The sequence below is a fragment of the Rhinopithecus roxellana genome, chromosome 10, assembly GCF_007565055.1.
Source record: "Rhinopithecus roxellana isolate Shanxi Qingling chromosome 10, ASM756505v1, whole genome shotgun sequence".
NCBI classification, from domain to species: Eukaryota; Metazoa; Chordata; class Mammalia; order Primates; family Cercopithecidae; genus Rhinopithecus; species Rhinopithecus roxellana.
Genome location: NC_044558.1, coordinates 135,805,997 through 135,828,318, shown reverse-complemented (window position 1 = coordinate 135,828,318; position 22,322 = coordinate 135,805,997). Strand labels below are relative to the sequence as shown.

General features: G+C 35.2%; 1 protein-coding gene across 12 annotated transcripts in view; it reads right to left on the bottom strand.

Moving 5' to 3' along the window:
- Positions 1–22,322, bottom strand: part of CCDC91 (coiled-coil domain containing 91) — a 346,963-nt gene that overhangs the window by 183,549 nt on the left and 141,092 nt on the right. For all 12 annotated transcript variants that reach the window (XM_030939611.1, XM_010379889.2, XM_010379895.2 and 9 more), the window contains one exon: positions 16,223–16,300. In XM_030939611.1, coding sequence (XP_030795471.1) covers positions 16,223–16,300 — 78 coding nt within the window. The remainder of the gene's footprint in view (positions 1–16,222; positions 16,301–22,322) is intronic.

The window sequence follows — 22,322 nt, the reverse complement described above, 5'->3', positions numbered from 1 at the left end:
GATACTCAAGCTGGCATGTGACATATTTTATATTGCTAAAATTCAAAGCAATCCTTACCAAAAGTATTTAGGGTATATCTGACCTTTTCAGAAAATGCACAAAAGACCAAAACTCTCAACAAAACACACTTTGGTTAACATAGGAAATTAGTATACTAAGAATTCTCACCACAATGATTTTAGAGCTACTAAAGTGTATGTAGCAATTTTGCATCATTTTTCACTCTAAGTAGCAGAAACTTCATGTTCCTAATAAGTTAAAACTTCATTATACCTGATTCAATACCCTAATATTTAAATATAAGAGGAAGAGAAAAATATCAGGAAATTCTCTTCATAAAATCATCTAAGGCTTTCGAAAACAATCTCCTCATTCCTTACTTTCTCGTTAAGATGGTAAAGTATTTATAAGTACTATTTAAGTGCCCAGCGTTGACTGTTTTTTGCCATCTAGAATATAATACACAGAACTAAAGATCACCAACTTAGTCAAGCTTCAGAAACAAAGGCTGCAAAAGCAAAATGAGTTTGTGTGTCAGTATGTCTAGCTGTAGTGGCAATATCTTGAAATGTATAGGTACTTATAAGGATAACTTTTTAAAATGTATTCTGCTTGGCCAAATGCATGCAAACAAAATACCAGAGGAGAAAATCCTAGAGTTTGAGAAGATTATATAAAAAAATTAAAAAATAAACCCTTCTGGCTTCAAAATGAATGTAATAATCAGTAACTAATTTTCACATGACCAAAAACAATATAGACAATGTTTAGTGTAGGCACCCACAGATGGGTCAAGAAACATAAATACAACTTTAAATCAGTAAAGTTATAATTTATCTGGTGTGTGCATAAAATATTAAAACAAACTACATTTTATTTTTTGCCTTTTTCAGACTATTTTTCTGCTTAGCATTCTTGTCAATCTGTCAACTACATCAAAATTCAATAACGTTTCAACACTTTTCCTATCTGTTATAATTTGTGAAATGTCTAAATCCTTTAGGTTAAAAAACAAAAACACGGAGTATAACATCAAAAATAAACAAGGTAAGCCAGAACCACAAAAACAACCTGTAAAAATCACTACAGAATGAAATTTTAAAAACTTCTCTATATGAGAGTTTCAAAAGGGAAAGCCCCTTTTCTAACTGATCTATCTTTAAGTACACACCATGTTAAAGAAAAAAAAAAAGTGGGGGGAAGAGAGGAGGTAGCTGTCATTGCCTTGAAAGAGATTCCTTACATAGTAACAAAAGATAAATTTTAACCTAAATGTTCACATCTTATTTGCATCAAGTTGGAATTTTTAATGAACTGAGCTCAAAGTGAGATAAAAACACATTGAACTTAATTTCTTGAGTGCTTTCCACTCACTATTATACCATGTTAGCAGGAATTCCAGCTTTGAATTTTAACAAACTGATTCCATCAACTAAATACTTCCTTTGGAAAATTCTTCCCAAATGTTATTTAGGATGCAAATGATAGTCATTTTGAGAATGAGTTAACATTTGAAATGACTTTACCTCAAGCACTAATATCTACTTTATTAACTGAATAGATGTACATGGAGAAAGTTCTGAAAAGAAAACAAGAAGCAAACACCTCTATGCAAAAAGACACTTTCTCTTTAAAAAGACAAGGCATCGTATTCCTCAAGCTATAAAGTTACATCTATTTTAGCAAATATGCCTGTATTTTTTCCATGTATGACTTTCTTTGATAGTCCCTCTGTGCTATTATACCAATCCTCCACTATAAAGAATTCTTTTCTTAATGTGATCACTTATACCACATCAAGGAAAACAAGGAATAAGTTTTTGTTTTTTTTAATCTTGATTAAGAACAAGTTTTTGTTTCTTAGTTACAGCTAAAACTCACTTTTTTCTTAACTATTAAAAACAGCAGTCCATCCTACACTCACTTTGTTTCTGTTAGGGTTTGCTTCTTTCATCTTTCTTATGTGGAAAAATTTCTCAGTAATTTCAATGGGACACAATATAAGCACATAGGTGTATGCACACCCACCCACAAAACCTTAAGAGACTCATTATTAATTAGATAATAAAAATTAGAAAAATGATAATGGCCGAAAGAAAATAGAATAGATTCACCAACAAATGTAAAAAGATAGGACAATGTTTAATAATGCCCATGGGGCAGCAGAATAACTTAATAGAATTTTTTTAGAAAAGAAAAAATCGACGAATATCTAGCCCCTACCTACACCTGCAGATTCAGAATTTCCAGGAAAGAAAACTCCTTGGCATATATATTTTTAAAAAGCAACACAAATAACTTACTATGCACTGCAGAAGCTGAGAACCAAAGGATTGAAGTAACATGATCAATCACAACTGTTGAGTGGATCTTAAAACAAAAAAGGATCATGCTAATACAATTCCTCATTATCTCAAAAATATGACATTCTGCATAACAGATAAATAGTAATCTTTGATGAAGAAAACCACAGACATTAAGAACTCATGAAAGCTTAGCCAGTGCATATATTAGAGAATGACAAGTTCAAGACAAAAGCCCAACTAAATAAGTAAAGGAAAATTCTTATGTTGCTTGTGGTAAACAATCATAGGCATGTGCCTATGTAAAGTCTTCCAAGATGTATGTCAACTTTACTGCCGTTAATTATCAGAATAAAAGATTTTTGAAATCATGACATAAGAGAAAAAAATAAACAAAACTAAGTAAACATTATAGGAAAATTTGGCATATGAGGCACATTAGGTTAGTTTTACGTTTGTTTTCTTTTGTACTTCAACAAAATTTCACATGTCCTTTTCATCAATCTGTAGCGATCTATTTATTTTCTAAGTCAACAAAAGAATGCTACCTTTAACTGAGCCCAAGAAGGTGAAGAGGTGGGCCACAATCTTTTACTCTGAAGTGGGTATTTCTAAGAAGACTGAAATAAGAATCTGTACGAAGACAACCAACTAATAATCAGCTATGAGATAATGAAAAAGTATTGCAATTGCTATGCTAAAAAAATCTGATATGTTACATATAGGAATAATAACAGCTAACATTTATTAAGAGCTTAATTATTAGCCACGCAATATTCATTGTTCTCACTGCATCCCCACAACACTCTTATGAATAGGTTCCATGGTTTATTCCATCACTTACTGAAGAAGAAACTAAAACAGTTTTTTAAAAAAACTGCCCCAGGTCAAAATGTTAGTAAATAGCAGGAGTGGGGCTCTGATCCAGGTCTCTCTGAATTTGAAAATCTAAGCTCTTAATTGTTTGGGTGAGGGAGAAGGGACAAGATGGAGGAAGTTGAACAAGATGGAGCAGTACCTGTTGTTTCCGGGTTCTTCATCACCAACTTACCCGCGCGCAGGAAAATGCAGCCAGCGCCCGGGAAGATGCAGATCAACTGAGCATGCGCCAGGTGATATCAATCCGAAGAGACTGAAACGTACCCGGGCACGCCTATGGAGACGCCCCTATCACGCCCTTATCCCACCCACTGTACTGCCCTCCCCCTTCCAGTACCAATGCATAAAAGTCCGCTGCCGGCAGGAGCCAGGGTGACTTCTTCAGCCCCCGCATTCGTGGACCAGGGAACCTCACCCGAGAGCGCCAGGGGCGACTTCCCTGGCCCCATACCTCGGCGAGAGTGTGTGCATATTTGCAATAAAAGGCTGCCGCTTTCTTATGTACTTTGGCCTCATGTTTAATTACTTAGCTCTCCTAAATTAAGTTACATTAAATTAAATTAAGACATTAATCAGCTCTACTAATAGAAGTACTTAGCAGTCTCAAAGTATAAATTCTGGTAGGCATGTAACATTCCTTCACGAAATCACAGAATTAAGGTCTATAAATTATTATATAAAATCACTAAAGACAGAATAAGAATATTAGGCCCAATAAAACATAATAACTTTAGGTCTTAAATTTGCTTAAACATGGGATTGAGTTACAGATTTTCTTTAGCCAGCTCCTGGAATAGATGATTTAAAGGTGTATGAACATAGAGTTACATACTCAAAATAAGTAAATTCCAATTGGATGAGGTCAGCTAATCTCTTAAATACAGGACTATTTCTAGGTGAATCAGAATTTTCAATTATTTGTAAAAAGTGTAAGTCCTATCATAACTTATGGTTATTTTTAAATCAGAAACTGCTGATCACATGATTAAGGAGCTTTAAAAAGTGCTATTTCATTTAAATAGTGTTAGGTACATAAGATATTGCTAACAAAAATGTGCTTTAGGATACTGTTTTATATGATTATCCATGAAGAAAATAAATATGGCACTTTATTAAGGTTTAAATTAATATTTGAAGCAAAAGCAATTTTTTAAATGATAAACCCAAAATATATTCCAACATTCATGAAATGTGTAATCTCAAATTATTCATGCAAAAGAACAGTTCTACATTTTAAAAAAAGAATTGGAAAAAGAAATCAGCAAAGATTCATGGGTTGAGGTGATCCAATATGAAAGATGACATAAACAAACCCACAACTTTCGTCAATGCACTGAGAATAAAGAGAATGTCATGAGTCTTTCATGATACTGACCTCAGAATAATCATTTTTGAAATAAAGAATATTTGTAACAAAGTAACCACTATTTTAATTTGGATTAAAAAAATAAGAAAGGGGGGTGGAACTTCTGGAATGGCATTATAAGGAGCTGGCGGGGCATGTTGGGGGGGAACCTCTATTCCAGAATGTCATCTGTTAAGCAGGGTGTATTAGTTCATTCTCACATTGCTAGAAGGAAATACCCAAGACTGGGTAATTTATCAAGAAAAGAGGTTTAATTGATTCACAGTTCTGCATAGCTGGGAAGGCCTCAGGAAACTTACAATCATAACAGAAGGTGAAGGGCAAGCAATGCACCTTCTTCATCGGGAGGTGGGGCGGAGAAGTCCAAACACGGGACATGTCAGACACTTATAAAAGCATTAGATCTTGTGAGAACTCACTCACTATTACCAGGACAGCATGGGGGAAACTGCATCATAATCCAATCACTTCCCACTGAGTCCCTCCCACGACATGTGGGGATTATGGGAACTATAATTCAAGATGAGATTTGGAAGGGGACATAGCCAAATCATGTGACACGGCAAATTGGCAAAGCAATCATTCAGTCTCTGGAAATTGATCAAAGGTCTTACAACAAACTGAGAAGCATTTATTCAGAAAAATGTATAGAAAGTTGTATTAATAGATGTCAGTTACGAGAAGAAAGAATCAGTAAACCTTAAGAACTACTGATAAAGATCATACAATCTGAAGAACAGAGAAAGGATAATGAAAATGACTAGAGCCTAAAAATCATGTGAGACCCCATTAAGAAAATGAATACATACATAATGAAAGTAACACATGAGAAAAGAGAAGTAGGAGAAAAAATATGAATGGCTGAAAACTTCCCAAAATTGATGAAAAACAATCTATACATATAAAAGGCTCAATGACTTCCACGTAGAATAAATTAAAAGACACACACCCAGAAACATCATAGTCAAAATATTAAAAGTGAAAAACAGACAATTTGAAAACAGGATAAAAATAACTCGTGTATAAGAGAATCTGAAGAAGATTAACAGCTTACTTCTCATGTGTAGAAGGCAATGAGATGACACAGTACTGGAAGTCCTACCCAGAGCAATCAGACAAGAGAAAGAAATAAAGGGCATCTAAATTGGAAAACAGGAATTTGAACTATCTCTATTTGCCAATGACATGACTGCATACCTAGAAAACCCTAAAGACTCCTCCAAAAAAAATCCTAGATTTGATAAATGAATTCAGTAAAGTCTCAGGTTACAAAATCAATGTACACACATCAGTAGCTCCAATGACAACCAAGGTGAGAATGAAACAAAAAAAGTAATCCCATTTACAATAGCTACCAAAAAAATTTAAAATACCCAGGAATATATGTAACCAGGTAGGTGAAAGATCTGTACAAGGAGAACTACAAAACGCTGCTAAAACAAACAAAAAAGAAAGCATTAATGACACAAATAACTGAGAATACATCTCATAATCATGGACTGGAAGGATCAGTATCATTAAAATGACCATGCTGCCCAAAGCAATCTACAGATACAATGAAATTAATTTCAAAATACCAACATAATTGTTCACAAAATAGAAAAAATTATCCTAAAATTCATATGGAATAAAAAAGCCCAAATAAGCAATCCTAAGCAAAAAGAACCCATCTGGAAGCATATTTACCCAATTTCAAATTACACCACAAAGCTATAGTAACCAAAACACTATCATACTGGTATAAAATTAGACACCTAGACCAATGTAACAGAATAGAGAACCCAGAAATAAAGCCAAATGCTTACAGCCAACAGATCTTCAATAAAGCATACAAAAACATAAACGGAGGAAAGGACACTCTATTCAATAAATGGTGCTGGGAAAACTGGATATCCACATGTAGAAGAATAAAACTGGATTTCTACTTCTCACCATACACAAAAATCAACTCAAGATGAATTAAAGATTTAATCTAAGACCTAAAACCATAAAATTTGAAGAAGAAAATAAATACTAAAGCAAGTTATTCACACTAACGCAAGCAGCTCCAGATAATAATTTGATCCACGTGAAAAAACAAAGCATGCCAGTAAAGGTAGTGATGCCACTTGATATCTAAAGGGACTGATTCCAGGACCACTAATCATACGAAAATCTGAGATTGTTCAAGCCCCTGGCCCTGAGAAACCTGTAGATACAAAAATTTGGCCCTCCATATGCATGGATTTCTCATCTCGTGAATATAATGTTCAATTCATGGATGCAGAACCCACTGGTATGGAGGGAGCCATAATTATAAGGGTAATTTTAAATGACAGCATGGACGCTGCTTCTCTTTTCTTAACTGATTTAAAAAGCAACTGTTTAAAATAATATGCATATAATTCTATTTGTACAAGAGACAAACTTTATATTCAAAGACACAAATAGGTTCAAAGTAAAAGGGTGGGAAAATACATACAGCAGTCCCTAACTTTTTGGCACCAGGAACCAGTATCATGGAAGACAATTTTTCCACAGACGAGGGTAAAGGGGATGGTTTCAGGATGAAAATGTTAAACCTCAGATCATCAGGCATTAGATTCTCATAAGGCGCATGTAACCTAGATCTCTCACATATGCAGTTCACCACAGGGTTTTGCATGCCTATGAAAATATAAAGACACTGATCTGAGGTAGTGGAGCTCAGGCAGTAATGCTTGCTTGCCCACCAACACTTCCTGCTATACAGCCCCATTCCTAATAGGCCACAAAATGGTACCAGTCCACAGCCTGGGAGTTAGTGAACCCTGCTATACAAACCACCAGCAAAATAGAATTGGAGTGGCTATATTAAATATCAGAAAAAAATAGACTTTATGCCCAAAAAAAATCTTACTAGAGATAAAAAATATAATGAGAGGGAATCCATCAGGAAGATTGATATGGTTTAGCTCTATGTCCCCACCCAAACCTCATCTTGAATTATAATCCCCACACGTCAGGGGAGGGACCTGGCAGGAAGTGATGAGATCATGGGGGCAATTTCTTCCATGCTGTTCTCATGATAGTGAGTTCTCAAGGGATCTGACAGCTTACAAGTGTGGCTCTTCCCACTTCGCCGTCTCTCTCTCCTGCTGTTTTGTGAAGAAGGTCCTTGCTTCTCCTTTGCCTTCTGCCACGATTATAAGTTTTCTGAGGTCTCCCCAGCAATGTGGAATGGTGAGTCAATTAAACCTCTTTTCTTTACAAATTACCCAGTCTCAAGTAGTTCTTTATAACAGTGTGAAAACTGACTAATACAAAAAATTGGTACCAGGAGTGGGGGGCTGCTATAAAGATATCTAAAAATGTGGAAGCAAATTGGGAACTGGGTAGAAGATGAAGGTTGAAACACGCTGAAGGGCTCAGAAGAAGACAGAAAGATGTGGGAAAGTTTGTAACATCCTGAAGACTTGTTGAATGGTTTTGACCAAAATCCTGACACTGATATGAACAGTGAATTCCAGGCTTAGGTGGTCTTAGAGGGGGATGATAAACTTATTGGGATATGGAGCAAACGTCACTCTTCTATCCTTTAACAAAGAGACTCACAGCATTTTGACCCTGCCCTAGAGATCTGTAAGATCAACTTGAGAGGCCAGGCGCGGTGGCTCAAGCCTGTAATCCCAGCACTTTGGGAGGCCGAGGCGGGCAGATCACGAGGTCAGGAGATCGAGACCATCCTGGCTAACGCGGTGAAACCCTGTCTCTACTAAAAAATACAAAAAACTAGCCAGGCGAGGTGGCGGGTGCCTGTAGTCCCAGCTACTCGGAGGCTGAGGCAGGAGAATGGCGTGAACCCGGGAGGCGGAGCTTGCAGTGAGCCGAGATCGTGCCACTGCACTCCAGCCTGGTTGACAGAGCAAGACTCTGTCTCCAAAAAAAAAAAAAAGATCAACTTGAGAGACAAGATTTAGGGTATCTGGCAGAAGAAATGTCTAAGCAGCAAAGCATTTGAGAAATGACCTTTTTCTGAAAGCGCACAGTCATACATTCACAAAGAGATGATCTCAAATTGGAAGTTATCTTTAAAAGAGAAGCAGAATATAAAAGCTTGGAAAATTTGCAGACTGACCAACCATGCAATAGAAAAGAAAAACCCATTTTCTGCGGAGAAATTCAAGTTGGCTGCAGTAATTTGTATAAGCAACAAGGAGTTGAATGTTTATAGCCAAAACAATAGGGAAAATGTCTTCAGGGCATTTTAAAGATCTTCATGGCAGCCACTTCCATCACAGGCCTAGAGGTCTAGGAGGGAAAAATAGTTGTGTGGGATGGTCTCTGGGCCCCACTGCTCTATGCAGTCTCTGGACATGGCACACTGTCCCAGCTACTCCAGCTCTAGCTGTGGCTAAAAAGGACCAAGGTACAGCTCAGTCCATTGCCTCAGAGGGTGTGGGCCCCAAACCTTGGTAGCTTCAACTTAGTGTTGGGCCTGCAGGTGCACAGAAGGCAAGGATTGAGGTTTGGGAGCCTTTGTCTACATTTCAGAGGATGTATGTAAATGCTTGGATGTCCAGGCAGAAGTTTGCTACAGATACAGAGCCCTCATGGATAACCTCTACTAGGGGAGTGCAGAAGGGAAATGTGGGGTTGGATCCCCCACACAGAATCTCCACTGGGGCACTACATAGTGCAGCTGTAAGAAGTGGACCACCATCTTCAAGACCCCAGAATGGTAGAGCTTGCACTGTATACCTGAAAAAGTTATAGGCACTCAATGTCCGACTGTGGAAGCAGCCACAAGGCTGTACCCTGCAGAGCCTCAGGGGGAGAGCTGCCCAAAGCCTTGGCAGCTTACCTCTTATATCAGCATGCCCTGGATGTGAAACATGGAGTCAAAGGAAATAATTTTGGAGATTTAAGATTTATTGACTGCCCTGCTGGGTTTCAGACTCACATGGGGCCTGCAGCTATTTTGTTTGGGCCAATTTCTTCCATTTTGAATGGGAGCATTTACTAATGCCTGTACTTCCACTGTATCTTGGAAGTAACTAACTTGTTTTTGATTTTACAGACTCATAGGAAAAAGTGATATGCCTGGTCTCAGATTAGACTTTAGACTTGGACTTTGGGTTAATACTGCAATGAGGTAAGGCTTTAAGGGACGTTGCAAGGCATAATTGTATTTTGAAATGTGAGAAGGACATGAGATTTGGGAAGGGACAGGGACAGAATGACATGGTTTGGCTTTGTGTCCCCACCCAAATCACATCTTGATTTGTAATTCCCATGTGTTAGGGGAGGGACTTGGTGGGAGGTGACTAGATCACGGGGGCAGATTTCCAGCATGCTGCTCTCATGGTAGTGAGTGAGTCCTCATAAGATCTGATGGCTTAAAAGTGTGCACTTGCGACTTCACTCTCTCTCTCTCTCTCTCACCTGCTATCTTGTGAAGAAGGTGCTTGCTTCTCCTTCATCTTCTACAATGATTGCAAGCCAGGCAGAACTGTGAGGCAATTAAACCTCTTTTCTTTATAAATTAGTCACTAGTAGTTCTTTATAGCAGTATGAAAACAAACTAACATTAAGATGTAACAACTAAAAACATATATGTAACTAACAAAATATCCAAACACTACATGAAGTAAAACCTGACAGAATTAAAAGTGTCACAAACAATTCAACAATAATATTTAGAGATTTCACCACCCCACATTAAATAAAGGCTAGAAAAATTAGGCAGATTTTCAATAGCATAGAGAAAACCTAAGCAACACTATAAACCATCTATCCCTACAGATATGTAGAGTACACTCCATCTAAAAATAGCAGGATATACATTCATCTCAAGTGCACAGGACAGATCAGAGGCTAGGCCACAAAGTAAGCCTTAGTAATTTTAAAAGAATTAAAGTCACCAAAAATAAGTTATTCAATGACAAAATAATTAAAGGAGAAATATGGGTTGGATGCAAAATTTGTGGTTAAAAGTTCTTTTTTTCAGCACTTGTTCCATTTCCTCTGACCTCCATAGTTTCTAATGAAATACCTATCACATTTCTGTTTTTCTGTAGGTAAAATGTCATTTTTCTCTGGCTGCTTTCAAGATTTTCAATTTTTGGTTGAGGGAAGTTTAGCTATGTGTGTATTAAGGTTTCCGGAGAAACAAATCCATATATGCACAAATATACAGAAAAACTTACTCTAAGGGATTCGCTCATGTGATTATGCAGGCTATCAAGTTCAAAATCTGCAAACAAGGCTGACCAGGCTGGAGACCCAGAGAAGAACTAACATTGCAGCTTGCATCCAAAGGCAGTCTATTGGCAGAATCCTTTCCTGTTCAGGGAAGGTCAGTTTTTGTTCTGTTAAGGCCTTCAAATGATTGGATGATGCCCACCTACATTATGGAGGGAAATTTACTATATTCAAAGTTCACAGATGTAAACGTTAATCTTATCTGATTAAAAAAAATCACAAAAACATTCAAATAAAATTTGCTCAAATATCTAGAAACCATTACCCAGTCAAGCTGATGTATAAATTAACCATTATAGTGGGTGTTGACATGCATTTTGTTTGTTTTTGTCTTTATCATATTTGCAGTTCATTTGGCTTCTGAAATATGCAGTATTATCTTTTGCCAAATTTGGAAACTTCTGAGCAAATCTTTCTTTGAATGTTTTTAAGTTTTGCCCTCTTTCTTCACTCCTTCCAGGACTTGGATGATATACATTTTAGGTCTTTCATCATAATCCCACAAATTCCTAAAGCCCTATTCATTTATTTTCAGTCTGTTTTCTCTACACTGTTCAAACTGGGTAATTTCTAGTTTTTTCAAATTTACTGATTCTTTCCTTATTTCTCCATTCCACTATTGAGCCCATCTCTGAGTTTTTAATTTTGGTTACTACATTTTTACTTCTAAAATTGCCAGTTGGTTCTTCTTTATAGAATCTATTACTTTGCTGACACTTGCTGATATTTTCTGTTTTCACATTTGTTTCAAGAATGTTCATAATCACTTGTTAAAACATTTTTGTAATTAATGATTTAAAATTCTTGTCAGATACTTAAAATTCTTGTCAGATAATTCTAAAACTGGAAGCTGCTCCATTCAGCATCTGTTTTCCTTTTTGGTTTTCATTCAAGACAAAATATTCTTGGTTCTTGATATAAGTAATTTTTAATTGAAATCTAGACATCTGAAATCGTGTTTCAGGAGATTTCTTCTGACAGGACACCACTCCAGCAAAGAAAAATGAAAATCTCCAGGTAGGGTGGAAGTCTAGGTATCCAACTCAGCCTCTACTAGCACTCAGCATACAGGGAACAAGGATCTCCTTGTTATTTCTGGACATGATTGGGAGTTCAGCTTCCCACTAGGCCTCCACTGACACCAACCCGGCTATGAGGAGTAAGGGTGCCACATTCTTGTTCCCCACAAACCATCCACTGAAACCACAGAGGAGTGGCCTCATTTCTACCAAGCAGTAATGACAGGCTTGATTCCCATTAGATATCCCTTGATACCTTCCCAACACAGTAAGGGAGGAATACCTTATCAACACCAGCTTAGGGTAGAAGTCTAGTTTCCTACATGGCCTATCCTGACACTCGCAGGAAGGGGGTTTATTGCCCAGGATGAATTAAAGTCCTAGTTCCCTGCTCCACCTTCTTTAACACCACCCCAGTGAGGAGATACAATTCCTCATTTATAACCTGATAAGAGTGAAAATCTAAGTTCTCGCTCTAACAAGCCTTCACTGCCATTTTTTCTTATGGTGTTTGGTGGAAGTAAAATGGCTATTATCTAATACTTTTCTGTCTTACTAGGTGGAGGATTTTGGTTAGAGAGTAGGTTTTTCTTGAGGTCTGTTTTTATATGCCCATCGGTATTTCTGGGTTACTCACTTCTCCAGTACTTTGGTGGGACAAAAAGGGTAAAAAGAAAATCCAGGGAACCCACTACCATGTAGTTACTTGGGTCTCATAGTTCCTAGCTAGTCTGCCTGTTTCTGTCTTACTTTCAGGGACTTATTTCAGGTACTATACTTTTATATAAAACATCCAGTTTTTTTAATCTGTAGTAAATAGGAAAAATATCGAAAGTTATGTCTTCATTATTTCTGGAAGCAGAAGTTTATACAAAGATAAGTTATCTTACTATGCATTACATTTTAGGCTTTTGCCATTTTTGTTTTACTTTATTGGTATTTTCCACTTTCTTCTCTAAGGAATATTTTTTCAAATTCCTCAACAATATTTCTGCTCAACTTGGACAGGAAAGAAGTGATTGATTATATCTAGTCCAGGATAACTAGAAGGATGTAAGATCCCCAGGAGCCAGGACTGGTGGTGAGACAGTAGCAGATTTTTCTATTCCAGTTGCATATTTGAGTAAACATTTACAGGGGAGGGAGAGGTAAAAGTGTGAAGCCCTGAAAACTGAAATGTCAAGGAATGCTTCCTTCCTAAATATCATATGTAGTCATGGAATGCAGATGCGGAATTATATCCCACTGAAACAAGGATTTGAATATTTTGCTCACTGCTGTATTTACAATAATCTGTGGCATAAAGAAGATAATCAATAATCTTTGCTGAATTAAGAAATGAATAAATGCAAAGAGAATGTTCACACAACTTTTGTTAACAATAGTAACTAGAGATATTTTGGTTTCCTTTTGAAATACCTAATAATTAATGAATCATCTATCAAATTTTCATGCACTACAGTAAAATATGGCTTTTAAAATATTAATGAAAAATTATTTGTCTTGTTATTGTGAGTGTGCTTAGCTGTTTTTCTAAACAGGTTGGTATTTGATGTTTTAAACCACTGTTTTGGTTCTAACGCCACAATATTTTCTTTGCTGCAAATATAATTATTGGTATAAATTTCAATACTGGCAACTAAGGAGGTTAAAATCATAAGTGATAACTATTCTAGTATTTACAAATGCCATTTTGAAGAAACTTGGTTAAGAGCTACTCATTTTACGTATTTGCACAGTGTCATTACTTAGCACTTAATTAAAGAGAAATGTAAAATTTTCAGATGTTTAGATGACTTGTTAAATGGATTAGGAATTCAATCAAATTACCTACAAAGTTATATTTAATTTTTTATTTCATAGCTCAGTCAAAGGATATAGTCAAAGGATATAAAGACTTTTAAATCAGTGAAAATTCACTGCATATTGATTAATCATGACTTGTTGAATTCCCCATAGATCTTATACAATAATATTATAGTACTCTGAGGAGAAATATTATCAGATATATTGGCTGTCATGTAAAATTTCATAACCAAGGTGTTCTAAAATATGCTGAGAATCGGCTTTCATAATAGTATGGAAAAAAGGTAAAATAATTCATATAGAAAAAAATCATAACGTGTTGATGATTTGTGGCACATTAAGAACAAGAAGTGGAATGATTTTTTTACCGATTCTAGATTCAAGCATAAGAAGTTCATGTGATAATTATTTTACCATATGCTTCTATTTTTTTAGATAGCAAGTAATTTGTGTCACTTTTTACTGTTGTAGTATTATTTTTATTGCTTTTCTTCTCCAAATATTTCTCATCCATGGTTATGGAATCTGCAAATATATTAGGCCAACTGTATTTTAATTCTTCCCACCCTCAGCGTTAGGGATAAAATAAGTTGTCAAAATCAATACTATAATAATATAGGACTTTTCCTCAACTCAATAACTGTAAAACTGGTTTATAATAATAAATATTAAAAACATTATAAAAGGGCCAATTATCATTGCTATAAAAATCAGACTTTTTTTTTTTTTTTTTTTTGAGACAGAGTCTCACTCTGTCACCCAGGCAGGAGTCCAGTGGCACAATCTCGGCTTGCTGCAACCTCCGCCTCCAGGATCCAAGCAATTCTCCTGCCTCAGCCTCCCGATTAGCTGGGATTACAGGTGTGCACCACCATGTATGGGTAATTTTTAGATTTTTAATAGAAACGGGGTTTCACCATGTTGGCCAAGCTGGTCTGGACCCCCTGACCTCAGGTGATCTGCTTGCCTTGGCCTCCCAAAGTGTTGAAATTACAGGTGTGAACCACTATGCTCCACCAAAATCAGACATTTTTTAATGACCTTTTTAACAACAAGCATCAACTACTATATTGGGTATGGTCACAAAAATGGCCTTTCGTGTCCCAAGACATATCTAGTAGACTATTTTAATACCCTAGGTGGGAAAAAAAAAAAAAAAAAAAAAAAGACACTTTTCACGTAATTCTGGATCTACTTCTTTTCCTACTTTTATCCAAATAATTTTTTTTTTTTTTTTTTTTTTTTTTTGAGATGGAGTCTTGCTCTGTCGCACAGGCTACAGTGTAGTGGCACAATCTCGGCTCAATGCAAGCTCCAACTCCCGGGTTCACACCATTCTCCTGCCTCAGCCTCCTGAGTAGCTGGGACTATAGGCACCCGCCACCATGCCCGGCTAATTTTTTATATTTTTAGTAGAGACGGGGTTTCACCGTTTTAGCCAGGATGGTCTCGATCTCCTGACCTCGTGATCCACCTGCCTCGGCCTCTCAAAGTGCTGGGATTACAGGCGTGAGCCACCACACCCGGCCCAAATGATTTCTTAAGGAAGCTTTTGACACTAAATTATCAACTAAAATGACATTAACTTCTAACAAGTCTAGCGAGGAAGTTTAATCAACAACACAAAAATTTCTATATTCTAACTGTAACAGGGAGAATTTTTTATATTTATTATTATAATGAACAATGAAAAACAAAATGCCTATCTAAACATGTATGGTTAAACAAACTATGGTATATTTAATACTGTGAAAACTATAGAAGGGTAACAAAAATAGGAAAAGCTTATATATACTGACATGAAAATGTCTCCAGGTCAGTAAGTAAATACAGCAAGAAAGAGTAAATTTAGTAAGATAATATTTTTTAAATCAATTGAAAACTATATTGTATGTTATGAGCATATAAGTATAGACAAGTAGATGGAGAATCTCTTAGAAGAATGTAAAATGGAACTGCCAATACTGGTTACTTCTGGAGATAATTGAATTTTATTTCAATAAAAATGTATTCATTCCTTCATTACTTGTAAAAGAAAAATGATCTAACATGAAGCTTAAAGGGAAATAAAAATTTGACATTAAATGCTCAATGTGCTTTAAATAATTCAGCTTATGCAAGCACAGAATTTAATAATTTTTAAAATAATTTTAAATATTAATGTTTTACTGTATATCTGTGATATTGACATTATAATTTGTTATTGCTAAAGTGTACCTAAATCGATTTAATTTGTTTAAGAAAAGAAAAGCAAAAAGGTATAATAATATTTTTTCTGATACATTTCATGCCTTAATATTTTTCCTGTCAGAAGAACCACAGCAGAGACAAAAAAGATAATCTAGCAATTAATTCTATATTATTTTGTACTTAAATTTCCTCACCTGCTGATATTATATTCTCAAATATTCTCAAACTTTCTCAAATCTAGAACAGTGCCCAATTTAACCTTTGTAATCCACCAAGTATGTTTTCAATGGATATTTATTGCTGAATGGAAAGAAATTCTGTAGCAAAATAAGACTACACATATAATTTGCATATGTTTGCATATACCTACATGTATACATTTTTTACTAAAGTTATCCAAGGTTTAAAAAAGTAAACAATACTCTCAAACCTCTACCTTATATTCATCCACAATAATGCTGAGGGCTTCGTGACCAGCTTTCCTCATGTCTTCCAATTCTTGTTTATGTTTTTCCTGAAAGAAAAAGGAAACTAAAACCATGAGTTTTTCGTCTGTTTTGTTTTCAAATAATAAAACCAGACTTTTGCTGCTTCACGCATGATTCAGTGGTTTGTAGCACATCAATGCTACAGCTGGAAACAGGAAAAAAAAGTGTATATATATAAAATACATCTTTATATATATAATACATATTTATATATTATATATATTATATAATATAGATATCTATATTATGTATTATGTATTTATATATTATAGATATAATATATAATATTTTATATATATATTTATGTACAAGCTTTGCTTAAAAGCATTGGGGAACACTGAAGCAATGAGGAATTAAAGGGAAATAACAGAAAAAGGAAAACCATGTTGACAGGTGAGATAACACAAGGCAAAGGTGCTTTCCCTTGGGGTATCTGGCAATTCTTGACCTGGATCAAGAGATGGGAGACCCTGCATCACCGCAACAAGCCTTGGCCTCTGTATATCTAATACATCCCAAAGTTTGAGAACCACTGAAATAAGATGATTAGCCCCCAATTCTACCTACCTAGGACAGGAGAGGATGAAGTCTCTTTGGACATTGTTAACATCCTACAGTCTTTCCAGTTTTTCAAATATGATGCCCAGCTTCCAAAACAAAATTATCAGAAATAAGAACGACAAAACTAAAATGGAACACACATCCACACCCACACCCACACACACACCCACGCACATGGAAAACAGATAAGACAAAAGAAATAGGTCCAGAGATGGGGCCATAGGTGGTTTCGATGCTAGTTATTACAGAGTCTTTAAAATGTATGTAAGAGTTCTTAATACATCCGAAAAACAGAAGGGAAATGGAGAAAACGGAGAGGACAGAGACTTTCACCAGAGAACTGGAATCCATAAAATAGAAATTCTAGACCTGAGAAATATGTACTATTAATAACTCAACAGATGACATAATCAGATTAAAGAGAGTCGGAAACAGAATTAGGAAACTAAAAGAGAGTGGAAAAAAATAAAATAAAATAAAGACTACAGCAAAAAGAATAGTATGATGGAAAATATTTTTAAGAATCTTTTAAAATAGGACAGAGTAAGTCAAAGAAAGTAAAAAGAGAAAAAAGATGAGAAAAAAGTGAAATAAGTAGTAAGATAATAAATAATGAAGTGAAAAAAACCCATAAAACTTCCAACATCAGGCACAAATGCAGGACATTATGTAATCTATAAATATTTCAAAAAATGAGAAGATATTACAAAATACATCAATAAATATAAAATTTTACATAAAATTTTTAAACTACAAAATAAAAAACACAATTTGCCAAAACTAAAACAAGAATTACAAAATTTGAATAGTACTATATGTGTTAAAGAAACTGTGCCTCTATTAACTAAAAAAACAATCACATACACAAAAAATTCTCCAGACACATGGAATCTCTATACACGGAAAGTTTCATAGGTGAATCTTAAGAAACATTTAAGAAAAAATTAACAGATATCTTCCACAAACTCTTCCAGAGAATGTGAAAAGAAGGAATACTCCCTACCATATTTTATTTGGAAAATATACCCTTTATACTAAAATCTGCAAAGTTGTTTAGAAGAAAAGAAAATTATGAGTTAAATCTCTTTTATAAATACAAAAACTGAAATCCTAAAGAAAATAACAGCAAATTAAACCTACTGACATAAAGAATACATCTCAATCAAGTGGGATTTATTATACTAATGCCAGGTTGGTTGGAGTGATGAACCACATAAACCTCCTATACAATCTTTCACACACTCCCCTTCTGACATTGGCTTGCTGGGTGTCACTGCCTAAGATGACAGCAGAAGACACGTGTTGCAACTGGCGCTGCCTCTGCCAGCCTGTGACCCACCGTGAATGACTGCAAAGAATAACTCACTGTCACTTGAAAGAGCTCTGAGAGAAAATTAAGCTGCAACTATATTTAGGAAAAAAGAGAATGCTGATAGTTCTTGTCCATTTACTGCTACCACCTCCTTTTTCATCAATTCCCCTTATTCATTATACCTTACTGATTAAACAGGTCACATTTCATTATCAACATCTAATTCTTTTTTCTGATAAGCCCTTTATCTTGTCATATTACAGTTAAATCACAATTTGCTCAACTACATAATCATAAGAATCAACAGCAATTGTCATAAACACAGATTTTTATTAGTATGATTATAAATACATGTTTCATGGCAACAATCTATTTTAAGATAGTTTCCCATTTTTGTGGGAGCTATTTTAGTTAAAACTAGGTAATAATAATACATTTACCCGTTTAAGAAAATTCTTGTATTACACTACACTATAAACAAGCAAACAAATGAGGACATCACTAAAACTCATCACTTCGGAACTCCCATTCATGTCAAGTTATAATTCACAAATAGTATATTACTGTTTCATGTAAGGAACTAGGTAAGGCAAAAGCACCAACCCATTTACTAAATATTATTTTCATTGCTTTTATTTTCATTGCTCAAGATTTTTAAAATTAAATAGAAATAAATATTCTGCCATTTTATGTTTACAACCTAGTGGATCATCATAGGCAGTTCTTGGGATGCATACATTCTACCCTGGGGATATATGCAGTCAGATACACTAGTGTTATCCAGAGAGTGCTTTATAAAACAGAAAAGCTAACATAAAATAGGCTACCATGGTCAAACAAATTGTGGAAATTAACAACATATATTCACACATTAAAAACCTCTGACAAACTCGTAAGTAATCTGTTTACCTTTAGTAAAACCAGCATTTTTTAAACTTATCTGATTAAATATTATTTTATTTCTCTCTTGACAATAACTATACTAATTTAAAAATTGAAGAGACTACCAAAAAAGTTTAAAGATCTTTAAAAATTAAGAGTTAATTAGCCTAAAGCAAAGCAAATTAACCTAGATGCCTTAAGTGAAGCTAAAGAAGAATATATTCTTTGGCCTACTTAATCACAAATTGAAAATAAATGTACATCATTTCAATTATAGTATAATCATTCAGTACCTATGGCTCTGAATAATGACATTAGTCATTAAAAAGTATTGGTGTACGGGCTGGGCACAGTAGCTCACACCTGTAATCCCAGCACTTTGGGAGGCCAAGGTGGGCAGATCACGAGGTCAGGGGTTCGAGACCAGCCTGGCCAACATAGTGAGACCCTATCTCTACTAAAAATTCAAAAATTAGCCGGGCATGGTGGTGGGAGCCTGTAGTCCTAGCTACTCAGGCGGCTGAGGAAGGAGAATTGCTTGAACCCAGGAGGCAGAGGTTATGGTAAGCCAAGATTGCGCCACTGCACTCCAGCCTGGGCAACAGAGCAAGACTCCATCTTAACAAGAAAAAAAGAAGTATTGGTGTGCTATTAAAAGTGTAAGACTATTACACTTGCTATACTTGCTATTTGCTGCTGTGCTTCTAATGCTATTTACCCTAGATATTGAATGTTCACTTCCTCTACATCATGCTCCAAAATTATCTTACTAGAGAGACTTTTCCTGACCACATATATAAAAGAGTACACCACTGATCAATATCCACTAATCACGCTTTATTTTTCTCATAGCACCTATCACTATGTTTTACATTTACTGTTCATTCCTATGTGCCCCAACTATATTGAAAGAGGTAGTGCTAGTACTCCACAACACTATGGCGCTTATTAAAGTGAGGAATAAAGGACATCAGAAAGATTTCACAGTTTGATAGTAAGTTCAATTTGAGAGGGTGAAATTTTACCTGACACTGAATATATGTACCTTAAATGGTGCTTTATATAGAATATGAGCTCAGTCAAAAAGCACTGAATAAGAAGAAATAGAATGGTCAAGATTTGAAGGCCAAACATATTTGGGAAGAGCGAAAGGTGTTTCCTTCTTCATCAAAGAGAGACAGAACTATTTTACATCAAAATAAAAATGTTAATAACATTATTCACAACCTGGTCTTCAAAAGGAGGCTCCCTGACAGGTTCAAGTAGATGTTTGCTGAATGACTGAATGAGAATAAAATCAATGTTCTTTTTCTGATACAAGCTAAGCATATAAATTAAAAAAAATATTTTTTGGGTACGTTTCTCTATCTGTTAAATGAGGGAGATGGAATAAATTATTTCTAAGATACACTTCCAACTTCCAACTTTCTTAATACTATCTTATAATACAGTATGTTACAAACAGATCAATCAACCCTCCTTTGCTAACTTCAAAGTTACTAATGGCAATCATACAACCACAATGTGACACAACAGTCTGTTCACAGAAATAACCAAGTAGTCATACTAAAATTCATTTCAAGAATATACAGCCAAAAATTTACAGCCCATCTTTAAAGGAGTCAAGCCAAATTTAACCACAATGATAACTTTCTTTCAAAATGTCAAACCCCAAAACATCACTAGAAAGAGATGACAAAGGCAAATGTCCTCACCTTAAATAAAACTACGGAAATTTTAAGCAAAAAGAGACTTCAAAAGTAAACTATTCCAATATGTTCATTTTATAAATGAAGATACTGAAGCCCAGATAAGTCAAAAAATTTGTTCAAAATCACTAAAATGATTGTGTGCCAGGTATTGTTCAGTAAGGGCACAGCAAAGCCTAAACTGGATCTCCTGATAGCCACTCTAATGCTGCTTATTTGAAAATAACCTATCAAAAATCAAGCTATTTGAATGTATTCTCATTCCCTCATCAACATGTATGTTTTCTGTATATAACTCAATAAAACACAGAATCACATATCATATTTCATACATTGTGGTGAAGCAAAGACACATAACTAGTCATGGTCTATAAAATTTGAAATATTCATTCATCAATTTATTACTGCTAACCAGAAGTTTTCATCTGACAAAACTGATCCAAAGGTGCTTTTCAAAGGTAAATGTAAGCACATTCCAACCGATCCTCCTCTACCCCATAACTGCTCCTATCCCAACTGCTTCTTAGCTAAAATGATTAAATATACCTAAGTCTCATACTCTTAATATGCCTGGACATGATGAGTATTCAAGAAATTTTTCAAAAGATACACATGTAAACAAGGAACCATACAATCAACAAATAAAGGTGCTTTCCAAAACAGTGAAATATTAACCAAAAAAAAATTTTGGTGACCATCACTGGTATATTGACAGCAAAACATGATATGAACATCTGAATCAAGACTTTCCTTTAAAAAGCTCATATTCTATTTTTGTTGGTAATTACCAAGCCAAATAGAACCTCTACTAATACTTCTAAGAAATTAATTCATGCATAGCAACAGGATCCTCTGCTACACGGATGGTTAAAAGTCAGCATTTAATTGCATTTAATTGATGTGTTTGGAATGAATTATTACAGTGATGTTAAAAAGAAATTCCAAAGATCAACTAACCACATTATATTCCATCTATCAGAAAGCAGCTGCCTCTCCCCTTCCAAATTATTTGGTCAAGAGCCAGTCTACAATTAGCCTACCAGAACATTATTGCAAACAATATCTGATTGAGAAAGGTTTTCCAATATAGGCTTCACCACCACTTTTGTGGAAGCCACAAGATCACATCCCTTTCACAATAACTAATCAACTATATTGGAGAAGGCAGACACAAACACCTCCAGATATTCCAAAAGGAAATCTATAGGGCAAGAAATCAAAATAAAGATGGTGGCTAACATACAACCCATACATGAAAACATTCTGAATGAGAAATGGTACAAAATTACCCCTCCCAAAATTTGAAAAATCCAACACACCTAAATGGCCTAATTATAAATGCCAGAGTAGTGCAAAAAAGATAAGATTATACCGTATGTGCATACCATCAGCACAGAAGAAAAACAACAAAACAACACCTCTTCATTTCTCATCAACCACACCACTTGACAGCTGCAATAAGCCTGGTTGTTTTTCCTAAATGAGCCATAATCCTTGCAACGAAAGTAGGTTTCATGAGCATAACACAGCATTATGAAACAGAAGTCTTTCCCGTAGAATAAATGTTTAGTCTCCACCTCCCCA